General features: G+C 37.2%; 1 protein-coding gene across 1 annotated transcript; it reads right to left on the bottom strand.

Annotated features, from left to right (window-relative positions):
• Window positions 1–1,173: 1,173 nt before the first annotated feature.
• LOC129760035 (unconventional myosin-XV-like) lies at window positions 1,174–10,510 on the bottom strand. Its single transcript, XM_055757615.1, has 6 exons — window positions 9,592–10,510; window positions 4,315–4,652; window positions 3,941–4,142; window positions 3,534–3,850; window positions 1,727–2,546; window positions 1,174–1,557 (listed from the first exon to the last, which is right to left on the bottom strand). Exons 1-6 carry the CDS (start codon window positions 10,132–10,134, stop codon window positions 1,396–1,398), a joined length of 2,382 nt encoding a protein of 793 aa, XP_055613590.1. The 5' UTR covers window positions 10,135–10,510; the 3' UTR covers window positions 1,174–1,395.
• Window positions 10,511–14,529: the final 4,019 nt, after the last annotated feature.

Below are 14,529 nucleotides of genomic sequence, written 5' to 3'. Positions count from 1 at the left end.
AAGGTGAAATGTGTTGAAAATGAACGGAAGTTATTTATTTATTTACATAGGATTCCGTCTCACAACATGACTTGACCAACATAATTCCTAAAACTCACTCGGTCCATCGCAACCGTTCTCCGATTTCGCGGACACCCCACATTCGCCAGATCACGCTCCACCAGGTCTAACCACCTTGCTCGTCTCGTTCCTACCGGATTGCCAGCGAATACCTGATTTGCAGGACAATCGTCCGGCATTCTCGCGTATCCGGCCAGCCTTCGCCACCTTCTGGATACTGGGTTCACCGTAGAGTCACGCGAGCTCGTGGTTCATCCTACTCCTCCACACTCCGTTCTCCTGTACGCCGCCAAAGATGGTTCTAAACACTCGTTGCTCGAATACTCCGAGTGTACGCAGGTCCTCCTCAAGCAATATCCATGTCTCGTGCCCGTAGAGAACAACCGGTCTAATTAGCGGCATATACAGGTTACACTTCGTGCGAGGGCTAAGTCTTCTCGACCGAAGTTGCTTGTGGTGTCCATAGTAGGCACGACTTCCGATGATAATTCGCCGCCGGATTTCACGGCTGGTGTTATTGTCTGCGGTCACCAGTGAGCCGAGATAGTCTTCGACTATTTCCAGCTCGTCGCCGTCGACTGTGTTATTACTGAACAAGCGGTTTCGGTCGGTCTCGGATCCGCAGGCCAGCATGTATTTAGGCTTGGACGTATTAATCATCAACCCAATCCTTCTTGCTTCGCGTTTCAGTTTGCAGATCTACCTCCACCGCCTCAGATGATCTGCCGACTATATCAATGTCATCGGCAAAGCAGAAAAGTTGATTAGATCTGTTGAAAATCGTGCCCCGCATTACGCCCACCGCTCTTCGAATAACACCTTCTAGTGCCACGTTGAACATTATGCAGAATAGACCATCGTCTTATCGAAGCTCCCTGCGCGATTCGAATAAAAATTAACGGAAGTATAGATTTAACTTGAAAAACTTTTCATCACATTTCATTTCTTTGTTCCTCACGGTACAAAGAGTACACTTTTCAGCGCATTTTCGGCACAGAGATTTGCTAAATAGGCATTGGTTTTCTGCAACCTTTTCTATGGGTGTAGTATCTAAGCACACCCTTCACATACTGCTTCTTTATCTTACTGTCCAAAACACCCACTCTCCCATACAGAAACACCCTTCAGTTTACGCAATAAGTTAACTATATTTTATAATATAATATATGTAAATAGTAAATATTCAGTATTTAAAATAACGCGCGCTTTTCCCGGTAGTATAATAAATGATGGAAGATAAAGGTTCTGTAATTTCATGTTACAGCAACATTGCTAGAAAAAAAACTTTAGTGCTTTGGGTAATGCGAACTGACTTCGCCATTTGAGCACATTGATTCATTCCTTCCGGTCTCGTAGTTGAGCCTGCGCCATGTTGATATACTGTCTCACAAGGCGGGATATTTCATGAGCTTGTTCTGTTTGAACACGGATCACCCGTTGCTGTAACAGATTTCCTACTTTCATATCCAAAAATAGAGCACCATCTTCAGACCGGACCTGTAAAAAAATATTACCGTTAATACTGCTTTTATTCATTTAGTCTAAGGTTCAACATAATAACGATTCACACGACGGGTAAAACAGATTGATGTATTTATAAGTATTTTTTAACTCATAAGTGAATTCATTATTTAGATTTTCATAAATTGACCGGAATTCAGCTCACCTTTCTTGTAGATATAACTTCATTAAATGGCCAATGCTGCATCGTCTCGTGAGTATTCGGATCTAAGAAAAGAACTCCTCGCCTGTTCAAAGCCAGAATCAACTCCCGCCACATGGGACCAACATCCTCCACTGGGCTGTCATCAGACCACACACGTTTAACGGCAAAGAAACTGCTACCAAACAATGGCCAGGATGATAATACATTCAGAAACTGGGCTTTGACTTGGATCGGGCTCAAACTGGCTGTCGAAGGCCATGCTGATTGGACTAGCGCAACCCATTGCGCTGGCCGTAGTTCTCTCAGAGAAAGGGCTGGCTTAGGAAGAAGAAATTTGATCTCCTTCATAGCAGGTAAATGGTTCAGATCTGCAGCCCGATGCAAAATTGCTGCTATTCTTGCCATATCACGGACATAGTCGGGCGTAGGAGCACCTCCATTGGGCAATTCCAGCAATAAACCTTCCAAATAATCCGGAGCCACTTGATTGAATAATACTTCTATGTATAAAGACGTAGGTGCTGGATCTCGTTTTAATGGGAAATGCCAAACTGAACGACAGAAAATCAAATAAAACGGCTGGCTGGACTTCAGTAATTCGGTCGTAACATCCAGTATATACTCGTCTGCTGCTAGAGGCATAGTGAAAGCATCTCCTTGAACAATGCAATATAGGGAAAATTCTTGTTGTTCAGCAGGAGATTCGATCCCTAACGATGAACATAAATCAGTTATAACGTCTCCAACAACTGTAGAACAACGTGTATTCACTACTCTTTCGGCTCCTCCTGGCAAACGGTACACTTGTCTTCGGGCCGATCTGAAATAAAGATAAAAATATGATTATTGGATTGTTTTTGTGTATTTAAAAAGATGTTATGGTATTTTTTTACTTATGGAGCAGAATGAAGAGAGTTTTACTATGCATATATAGTTTGGGGATTTTTTTTTAAACACTCGAACAACACCCGGCAAGCAAGAACCTATTTCTTCTTTTCTACACTCCCGATGGGTAGAAAAGAAGAAAAAGATTCTTGCTCGCAAGAAAAACCAGATTGCCATCCCCCTGGGATATACGAAAAAAACCAACATCATAATGTGATGGGAAGTTCGAATCCCACTAAATTTTCTTAATCAAACCTAACGTTCTGAGTTCGTCTTGGAACATCGTCGTACCTGAAAATTATCACATTTTCAAAGGCGATTGAAAGCAGTAGAGAAACATGAGGTATTGAAAAAAAAGAACGTAAGCCGTAGAACGTATCATGATTTTTTCGAAAAGATACAAAAGCTCACCGACAGCACTTGAACCCGTAATTTCCGCTACAGTACAATTGTGCGTTAGCCTATTACACCACGGTGGTATACACCGCGGTGTAATTGGCTAACGCGCCGTTGTACTGAAGCTTAAATTGTGGGTTCAATCCCCGTCGAAGAGCCGTTGTATTTTTTCCGAAAAAAATATGATATTTACGGATTACGTCCTTTTATCTTTGATATCTCATGTTTCTCTAATACTTTCAATCGCCTTTGAAAATGTGACCATAAAAAAATTACCGGTATTGAAAAGAGTTATTGGTAAAAACCCAGTTTTTCATGATTTTCTTTGACAAAATGTCTCGAAATTAAAAAAAAAATCTTCAGGCTCGTTGCGCAACCTTTTCTCGTTTTCCGATCTCGCTGAAGTTTTGCATGTAAACTTCTTGTAGACCAATGATCAATTTAAGCCTGCAGTGTGAAGGATTTATCAACTTTTAATCAAAGACAGTTATTCGAATATTCGTGCTGCGGGAAAAAAAATACATACCTTCCTGCTGATACAGCGGTAACTTCTTCGACGCTCGGTACATTTTTTCGCCCTCCACAGCGCGCCGTTTTTCTGAGATTCGCCAAACATACAGCAGCGGTTCCGTGGTACTGACGGCGGCGGTCTGACGCAGCGGAAGACAAATGATCGAACAGGTACGGCCGCAAAGCATCCGAGCATCCAAAATAGGCCGTCAGTATACTCAAGAGCCTCCAGACCCTTTGGGCCGAATCAGGGCATGGCGAATGATTAGCTGTTGATTGTTTAATCAGTTGACAATAGACTTCATCCCTCAAAGTCAAATGCTTGTGGCAATGCTGGAAAAGTAGAAAGAAATAATGTTAAGTGCACAATAGAAAAAAAAATGGCTCCTTTCAATCCATTATTTTCAACTAAAAATTTCTTACCATTAGTATCGTGTAGACGCATTTAACTTCTGTAACATCTGATACAGTTGCGATATCTCCACAATAACGTAAAATGCAGTCGAAGCACTCTACAGCTAATTGTGTTAGCTCTGCCGGTAAACGCAATAGTGGGATGCGCGAAGGGAAAATCTGCCATTGTACAAGTTCCATGCACGCGCTATGCGAAAGAACGCCAGGAGATCTGAAAATTGAAATTAAAATACAATTCACTTAAGGAGAGTTTTACTAAAACAAAAATTATTATTTATCGATTATTAAAACATCTAAGTACGATCGACGTATTTTGTCCAAGCATAGATTTGTTGAACACTGTAAATATGTGAGGTTCGACTTATGACTATGTGTGTACTTACTCGTTCCGGAAATGCTGTATAGCGAATTGAAGCAGCGGGTGCTTGCTCTGGATATGCTGATCGTCTTGCTGATGATTTACCGGTGGATCCGCACTCATATAGCTTGACGATTTTATAACGGTACCGTCAACTTCGGGTGATATAGAATTGTTATCATCGGTATTGTTCCCATTCTCACTCATCAATTCATGAGAGTGAGGTTGATTCAGTTTATCCACTTTTGAATGGTTTTCATAAGAGTTCACGTTGGTGTTTGCTTCTAATCTCTCTATCGGGACATTCAACACGGCAGCTGCCGCCCGAGCACCCGAAGATATGACTAAGCCAGTCGATTTTGTCTGTGAAGGGATAGCAAACTAATTAAAACCAATGACCAAAATTCAATTGGAGAAAATGTGTAGAAATATTCAATTATTTATAGTACGCTGATTTTTTAATAGTTTTTAAACATAATGCACAGATGTAAGTATCTTCATATTTAGTTAAATTTTTTTTTCATAAAAATAACTTTTCATGTTGCTCTTCGCTTTCTATCGTCGCTAGCGATTCCAACATGAGTATGAATCTTCGTAAAACCCCACTTCTACAAAAAAAAAAATCAGTTGATCTATGAGTTGAAAATGTAATGGACATTTCTATCAATTATTCCGCACAGGACCATAACCTTCTGAATTACAGGAAAACAGCTCAAAATGACACTTGAACTGTCGAAAAAACATGAGTTTCCCTGGGCCACGGATAGTTAGCTAACCGCATTTCGTGAAAATCACTTGATCCTGAAATTAGAAAGAGCTCCCTTTCGAATGTTCAGGAAGTCAATTAAATTCAGGAAAGAAATTCCCTGGCGTGGCGTTGCAGAAATGATAGTTGTGATTGTTTGCACATTTGCGTTAGTGTTTTTTCTTAAACTTTTTTCGTTATTTGAAGCGCAGCAGGTTTCATTAAGGACAACATCGAGTTTTATCATTGGCTGGGTTCCGATTTGTTCCTTAAGCCTAGTCCACACAGGTTCGTCTCGAGACGGTCTCAGCGTCTCCCATTTTCTTCGGGAGACACTGAGACCGTCTCAGGTTTCCAACAACAACAACAGACAACAAAGTTCGTCTCATAACAAAAATTGCAGTTCATGTTGCCTAGAGTGGACTAGGCTTTACGCATCAGGGATGGAACGAAGTGCCAGCCAGTAGAATTCGTAAGGCTAAAGAAGTGCGAGTGGCTGCAAGTCGTGCGCGAGGAACATGATTTGTTTCGAAGGTTTATAGGATCATTTGGCTTGTTTCGTGGCAAGGTACACCTGGAATCAGCCAATGTTCCGAAAATCAATCATTTTCGATCAGCCATGTGTTACTGCATTCATAACAAAAAAAAAATCGAAGAAGTCAATTTTTCCTTCTTCAACCAAATTATATAAACAATCATGCATGACAACGACGCTTCTGTATTTGAAACATTCCCGCAAAACATGATATGGTAAAGAAGGACGCAGACTATCAGCAACGAACGTCTCGATGGTGATTGCCTTCGTTGATGTATTTCAACCTTCTAGGATCACAACTGATATGTATCAGTTCTGAGCGATGCGTAAAGGTCACAATATGATTTTTAACTTTTCGCTTTGCGTAGAAGAACAAAATCATTACTAAATAACCGTAATGAACTGTCCAGCATGTGCTACGGCTTTTTTCAACATGTGGTCCTGGTATTCCTTCAGATTTTCCTTCTGAGACATTCATGATCGTCTATCAATAACGAACATTATCAAAAATGATGCGAGGATAGGCGTTATTGAATGATTGTGGGAACGACGTTCAAAATTTATCATCAAGTATGTCGATCACATTTGAAAAGCCACGTGACGAATAGAAACGGTAGCCCCCGATGGGGCATGGTATTTTTTTATGTATCTAGTTAGTGTTGATGTTCGACAAATATTTAACGGATACGTTCACCACGTGCGTATCACAGCACTCGGAGGTGTAAGTATTCTAGCTTGAAACGAATCCTGATTGCTTTTCTTGAGCGATTTTCCGAACATTGAAATCAGCAACATGAACATGTGTAGAATCTGGTCTCTGTGAATCTGGTAATGTTCATCAAAATAAACAAAAAATATAAAAAATTGACACTTTTGATTTTGATTTCAGGTTAAATGCCGTCCAACATCATTGACAAGCAACGTCATTATTTTATTCACAAAACTTTTACTTGTAGTATAATGCTTCTCATTAAGATTAATAAATGATTTAAAAAAATAAATATTTTTGTAGTTTTCTGCATAATTCAATAGAATTTCAATTCAAACATCGAAAGAAAACAGCCCTGAGTCTACACGATACTCCCAAAACATCCTCCAAATCACAGGAGAAAACCGTGGATAGCCTACAGGACAGTTCGGCAGTAGTTTTCCTGAGCTGTTTTACTGTCCTGAAATCGTCCTGTAATTTCAGCTGTTTGAAAATACAGGACGAAACCGTCTCGACCACAGGAGAGAAGATTAAGTGTGCATGACATTTTAAATAATATAAATTAAAAAAAAACAAGTGTAAGAAGAGAAACAAAAAAAAAAATCACCGATCGAGTTGCCTCTTGAACCAGATGATTTTACAGACAATCAGTCGGTGATGGAGCTATTCCAGCGGTTTTGGGAGCAGAACACGAAGCAGTTGAATCTAAAACTATAGACAGTAAAGATACCGGTGGATCTCCCTCGAACTGTTTAAGACAAGGGATTGAAATCAAGAGTGAATTCTTTGTATTTGGAGTGGTAAAGATAAAAATTCCACAACTGTTACACAAATTGCAACAATTTGCACATTTTTACTCTCTCTGAGCACGGATTTCTCTCATTTGAACTCAAACCTTCTAATTTTCTCTAAGAGCAAGTTCACTGGTGTTGGGAAAAAGTGGTAGAAGATTTGACATTTTGAAAATTTTACCATGCAAAAATGTTTTCAAGATCTTGGGGCGTTGTATTTTTTTACAACACTGTTTCCATTTCAGCCGTATGTGATAGAAATATTGCTATTTTTGCATCACAGCATGCGAAAATACAACACGTGTTTTAAAAAAAGCCACAGATCTTGAAAATGTTTTTGCATGGCAAAATTTTCAAAACGTGCCGTAAGTGTCGAAATTTCTACCACTTTTTCCCAACACCAGTGAACTTGCTCTAACAAATTGCCACAAATTCAATCATTAGTTGCATAACTCTGTGTGATCATTGACGTATCTACTCCCTTTATCTCAGTCCCCCGGTTTAAGATCCCGTTGGACCGAGAAGATGTGGAATTGAAAAGTAACGAAAGTGGAGAACCTACGAAAATTTATAAAAAAAAAAGTCGGAATCATCGGATGTTCCGAAGAATAGCATCCAATTGGCCATGAAGGAGCAGAAAAAGTGAGCAATCTTTCAATAAACGTTTCAAAGTTAAGATAATTTAAAAAAATATATATTTAATTTGCAGTCCTTTAAACATAATTTTTTCGAGAGCGATTTTTTATTAAAAAAAAGGTCTAGAGAGTTTTGGACACAGCAAAGTTTTGCTGAATACACTGTAAAAAAGTTTTGAAGTTCGAACGAGATATCTATTAATTCTTAACAAAAATAGTCATTTTTAACCGGTTGTATCTCCTGATGTCGGGCGAGTTTGGTTACATATTTTACAGTTTTGCAATCCAAAAGGTATTGTCAATTTTAATAAAATTATTAGAAACGTCGCTGGTGAACTGACAACAAAACACAGACTTCCGAAAATCTAGTACTTAACTTTTCTTTGTCGGAAGTCGGAATTCCGAAGAAAAATTTAGTGCTGGCGCCTTAATATCACCTTTCCAAAAAGTGAGCCAAAAATTAAGTTTTTATACTCATACGGGATCCCGGTAAAAAATGAAAAAGAGGATTTTAACACTCTACTTCATTCGAAACCTTATCTATATGATCAGTTTACATATTTAGGTAGAACTCCATTTTACGATCTATCGTACTTGTCTCAAATTCTTCCAGTTTAAAAAAAAAGTGTTTTCTTTTAAAAACGAAAAGGATTTTCTCTCAAATACCGCGTAAGTTGCAAAAACCGCGTGTGAATTCCCGAAAACCGCGTAAAATATGCCGTGTAAAAAATAAATCGCGTCAAAAAAACCTCACTGTATATGGATTTTCCTTGGATACAAGTGGATACAATCGATTTTTACAGTGTTTCCTAAACGAAACCTTGATGATAAATGCGGCAGTGCGTGCTGCCCAAAAGTTGCCTAGTTTTCGTAAAATTGAAGCTGAAATAGAACTACTTTTAAGCATTTTCTCAATATAGATAACTCTAAAAGCTTACATTTTGCATGCTTATAATGTTCAACAAAAATATGTATTTTGTTCATTTAAAGAACTTTGTAATATTTAAAAATTAGAAGAAAAAATTATGACAAAAAAAAAACTGTTTTTTGAAGGCTATTTTCATATTTTACACAGTAATTCGGAAGATGAGTGTTTTAGAAACATGACGTTCAAGACAAAGCTGTTAAGTTAAAAGTTAAAGTTAAAAAAATTTATCTCTCTTTTAACGGGATTAAAGAAAAACAAAATCATTCCAATTTTTTATAGAGCTCATTTTACTGTAGATATAAGTTATTCGAAGACACCTAGAAGATAAAATGTAGAACAAAAAATTTATAAACAACGTTTACATTTTTTACATTTTGACCACTGTGAACTCTCCCCTTCTGTTGTTTTAAAACAATTCCAACTAAAATCAATTTACATTGAAAACGTATTGATAATTTTGTATCAAGTATTCATTGATATTTTTAATGCCGATTAATTATTTACGTGTGAGAAATTTGAAAGGGTAAGCAATAAAAAATGCAAAATTCAAGTTCAATTATTTTTTTGAAAATAAAAAGTAGATCTGCAATCAACGATTTTTGATTGAAATTTCCAAGATAAATAAAATAAAATTAACAATTACAGAGATGATTTTTGAAATTTTGGTGAATCTTTTATGAGACTAAATATAACGTCTTAAAACCGTTTTTTGTACTTTTATGGGTGCAATGAATAAAGGGTTGAAATTCCAATGTTAAGATCATTTCAAAGAAAATGTTTTTGCATGGCAAAATTTTCAAAACGTGCCGTAAGTGTTGAAATTTCTACCACTTTTTCCCAACTTTTTTGTACTTTTATGGGTGCAATGAATAAAGGGTTGAAATTCCAATGTTAAGATCATTTCAAAGAAAACTGATTGTGTTTCGATCGATTGAATAATTAAAAACTTAAGTAAATACCTGTGGTGCTTCTTTCAGCGTTTCGAACCGGGCCAGAATTTCTTTTACCGATATTTTCGGCTCTACAGGTTCTTCCAGAATGGTTTCCATTCTTCCAACTGAGCCGGAGTTTGGTAAATTTTTCTTATTTTTTATATTGTGTGAAGGGTTTTGTAAATCTAAATGAACTTCCGTTTTGAATGATGTTTTCAGCGAATTGTCATCAAAGCTATCTTTTTCCGAATATTTTTCTTTTTTAAAACCACAGTTCTCGAATAAACACTCTTCATGAAACTTTTCCAAGTACGCTTTGATAATCGGTACATCCATTGGCAAGACATTTTGCGCATCTTCTAAATCACTTGCGCGATGAAAATCTTCGTGAGTTTTCCCTGTTATTTCACAAATTTCTTTCGTTATTTCCGAATCGGAAAGGCGCTCGTCTGCGTACGAAGTTTCTCGAAAACCACCACTTGCTTTTCTGTTTCCATACAGATCACATTGCTCGAATCCTTTATCAAGCTTTTCATCTAATACCGAATCATTATCAGAATAGTTCGCCATCCGATTAACTTTCTTGTGATTACTTTTTTTATGTAATCGTTTTTATCACAAAGATGATTGTGCAACACAAAAAATCCACACCGACCGTACGCACTATTTCCGTTAATCACTTCTATCAATAGAATTTGTTTCAAGGGAATTGTTCTTTTATCGTAGCAATGATATTCAGAATATTTGGAAAATACAAATAGTTGTGTGTAATAGAAATGAGCTTTGAGACATAATTGAAAAACTAAAACGCAATGAGTTAAAAGAGAAACCGAAAATCTGCCTCAACACCCAATCACAACAAACATACTAAAGTGCATCGCTGCTGGCTGACCGAACTTGAACTGGTCTGTGGAAAATAAAACTCATAAACATTCGTGAAAGTTTGCTGTAACTGAAAGCAGATGGGCCGTTTTGGTACGAGTCTCAAGAAAGACAGCGAGCGGAGCACAAAAGTAGTGACCAGAAGCGAAAAAAACGGCATCGCTGAAAGTTGAAGCCACATTTCTTTCGATGTGAGACCTCACGGAACCAAGTAGGAATAAAATGAAACGTGCCAAATAAATTTGAAGCTCATTTGAACGAGTACCTATGCATGTGTATCGCGCATCGAGCTTTTGAAGATTTATTTCGCTCAAGTTCCAGAAAACTTCAGTTAATGAAAATGTTATCAATTTTCTTTAAAATGATTTAAAATCTTCCAAACGAAAAACAAATTCTTGCACAAATCTGAAGTTTAAAGTTAAAGAAATAAATATGAAGATGTTTAATTTTTTTTTTTAAATCAATTCAGAAAATTGGCGTTTAATTCAATATATTTATTTCTTGTTAAGAAAAATCTGTCTGAAAAAGCCAAATCTGTCCACATACAAATTTGATAAATCAGAAAACTACTCATATTTTTCAAGTTACTTAAAATTTGGAATATGATCGTTTTTGAGACCGAGAATGGTTTCTATAATACACTACTTTCATATCTCTTCGACTTGGGGGGAGGGGTTTCTATACAAAATAAGCATAAAATTAACACAACCTATAACATTTTCAAGCGAATTCGACAAACTCAAATTGTTTTGAAAACCCTTCCCTAATAAATGAGGGGTCCCATAGAAATTCCATGTAAAATATGACAATACTTGAACTTGACATCTGCTCGAGTTTAGTCATATTTTACATTGAATTTATGTGGGACTTATCTGATAAAAATCGATAAGGGAGCATGGGGATACTTGATCCCTTTATTTTATTCTTATCATATCTTTTTGGGAACATTTAGCAACTCGCTGTTTTGTGCATTTACTGACAGCGTTTAATTTCAAGCTTACATGCTCCAAAACTTAGAACGATACATGCAATCGTAGATGAACTAAAAGCATTTTCGTGAGACTAAAAAAAAATGTGATATTTTTTAAGATACAGGAGACTTGACCCTTTACTAATGGAGATTGATCCTTAATTCAGGGTGCTCTGACCCTAGGCAAAAATCGACAATTTTTCGCCATATTAGTTTTCACTTCACAGTTTTTATGTATCAGACAAAAAGAATTCTAAAAATTTGTTTACTATCCAAAAGTCATTGCATACTTCAAAGCGCAATCTTCTAGCCTTTAGATACAGTATGTTTAGTCCTTTTTAACAGATAACTGGTTATTGGATTACTTATTGGATAGATATTAGTAATTTCATGATAACCAGTGATCACGATCCATTCAAAAGAAAAATATATCTGGTTGAACTCTAGCGATCAATTATACCCATATCATACATTTCGAAAGATTGTATACCGATTGGCATAAAGTCATTTGGCATAAAGCCGTTTGGCATAACGCCGTTTGGCATAAAAGTCGTTTGGCAAAAAGCCGTTTGGCATAATGGCCGTTTGGCATAATAGCCGTTTGGCATAATGGACGTTTGGCATAATGGTCATTTGGCATAATGGCCGTGTGGCATAACGATCGTTTGGCATAAAATAATGCATTTACTTTGGGCATGAAGACGGGGCCATCCTAAAATAATGGATCAAAATTTCGAGGAAGCCTCCTCACGCTTCGCGTTCGAACTAAAATGATGTATGGTCCTTACGCTTCGCGTTGCGGACCGGACTAGGGGATTGTCCCTAGCTTTGGGTAAACCTAGAAACACGGGGCCTACCTAGGGCTTTGAATAAACCTAGAAAGACGGGGCCGTCCTAAAATTATGGATCAAAGTTTCCAGGAAGCCTCCTCACGCTACGCGTTCGAACCAAAACGACGTATGGTCCTTACGCTTCGCGTTGCGGACCGGGCTAGGGGACTGTCCCTAGCTTTGGGTAAACCTAGAAACACGGGGCCTACCTAGGGCTTTGAATTAACCTAGAAAGTCGGGCCGTCCTAAAATTATAGATCGAAATTTCGAGGAAGCCTCCTCACGCTTCGCGTTCGAACTAAAACGACGTATGGTCCTTGCGCTTCGCGTTGAGGACCGGGCTAGGGGATTGTCCCTAGCTTTGGGTAAACCTAGAGACACGGGCCTTACTAGGAATTTGAATAAACCTAGAAACTCGGTAAATTGAAAAAAACTAATGTATTTTAATTTTTAGCAACATTTCATGTAACTTTATGAGTTTTTATATTTTTATGCCAAATGACCATTATGCCAAACGGCGTTATGCCAAACGGCTTTATGCCAAATGACTTTAGGCCAAACGGCGTAGGATCATTTCGAAAGACTTCTTCGTAAAAAAATGGGCAGTACTCCATTTTACCGAAAACGTTTGCCCAGAATGAAAAATCCCCAGAATTTCAATCACCAGAAAACCACTTTCCCAGATTTTTTACCAGAATGCACCATTTACCAGATTTTCCCTAGAATGAACCATTTCTACTACCTACTACTGAAATGATTTTTGAAATGCACACTGCATTTGAATAAAATCAAAGTAGCCAAACCTTTAACGAAAAACAATACATACTGGTTCAAAAATAAATTGAGTTGGAAACAGGGACGTTATTTTGTCGTGGTCGTGGTCGTGGTCATGAGACATTGCGACTAGTGATCCATTCTTTTCTTCACATGTCGTTATTTTAAGATTTTTCGACATGAAAGTACATATGCTATGAAATGATTGTTTTGGTAAAGAAAGAGTTTCCCATTATGTCATTGATCATTCAGATCTCGAACATTTCGGTCATGACATGATGGTTTAAATGGGTCATGAAAAAATCACTAGCACAATGTTTGCCAGCTTTTAGGATCTTTTGTTTGCCAAGCTTATTTTCAATCCACAATATTATCAAAAACGTTAGCTAGCAATAGTATAAGACTAATGAAAACATAGATAAAGTTTAAACACAATTTTTTAAGCTTCAATTTGATTTCCATCATCTTTCATTCATTGTCCATTCTTCTCATTCGTGAATGTTATTTCCATCATGTGAATAACCGAGGCATTCACATTCACGTTATTGGAATATTTCTGTCATGACATGATCCATGACTGATAATTTTTCTGTGGGATAGTGAACTAACATAAAATTTTGCCATCCTTATGAATGAAAGAATATTTTGGAAATTTTCAAAACAATATGGTTCGAAAGTAAATAAGATTAAACTAAAGGGGAAAACAAAATACAGGAAGAAATCTAGGTTTTGTGGTATTCTATTCTATTCTTATAAACAAATCAGACGTCAACAAACTGACCGGTACATGGTGCTAAATTTATTCAAGAATCAAATAAACATTGACATAAATGTAACCAAAGAAATTTAAATTTTGAGTTTTGGCCAGGTTTTTGGGTGAAATAATCTTGTGTGGGACGCCTGGTACAGAAGAGAGCGAATTTTCCGGAAGCAAGCTTCCTTTTCGCCTTCCATTTTCTCTTTTTCTTTCCTCCTTTTCCTCCTCTGTAAATGACAGCAGTCAGCAGTAAAATGTAGTCTACTGTTGTGCTATCTTGTTGTGAGACTAGACAGGGAACATGAATTTTCTAGAACGAAAATTAAACAAAAATCATCGATTTGTAACTAACCGGTTACAAAAAGGACCATCTTGAATAAAAAAAGTTGTTTGCGTACGAATGATTTGAACCCCCTTTTTTCAATAAGGAGTAGGAAAAGAGACAAGTTTTTTTTCTAATTTTATTCGGCACAACCAGAAAACTTACCAAACAAATGGAGCCAAATGTGACTTGTGACGTTATTTTAATGTTTTTATGAAAGTTCGTGAGCCCTCCCCACTTTGGAAGAGGGAGAGGGTGGAGAATTCATACCAACAAAACATACAATTAAAGAATTCATGTAACTTACAAAAACACAGTGAAAGTTTCGGATCTTGAAAAACAAATTTAAAGATCAAGTTTTAATTAGAGCATCGACAGCGGGAAGTGCTATCCCAGGTGTTATTTTGGTGAATATTATAGATTTGAAATG

The sequence above is a fragment of the Uranotaenia lowii genome, unplaced genomic scaffold, assembly GCF_029784155.1.
Source record: "Uranotaenia lowii strain MFRU-FL unplaced genomic scaffold, ASM2978415v1 HiC_scaffold_380, whole genome shotgun sequence".
Lineage (NCBI taxonomy): Eukaryota > Metazoa > Arthropoda > Insecta > Diptera > Culicidae > Uranotaenia > Uranotaenia lowii.
Note: the sequence above shows the minus strand (reverse complement) of the source record. Positions and strands in the feature narration are given on the sequence as shown.

What these genes read in the sequence shown, in the direction of transcription:
- LOC129760035 (XM_055757615.1), bottom strand. Translation starts at nt 10,134, where the DNA reads ATGGCGAACTATTCTGATAATGATTCGGTATTAGATGAAAAGCTTGAT. An exon ending in CGCTGAAAGAAGCACCACAG is followed by an intron (nt 4,653 to 9,591) that starts GTATTTACTTAA and finishes ATCCCTTCACAG; the next exon opens with ACAAAATCGACTGGCTTAGT. An exon ending in ATACAGCATTTCCGGAACGA is followed by an intron (nt 4,143 to 4,314) that starts GTAAGTACACAC and finishes TTCAATTTTCAG; the next exon opens with ATCTCCTGGCGTTCTTTCGC.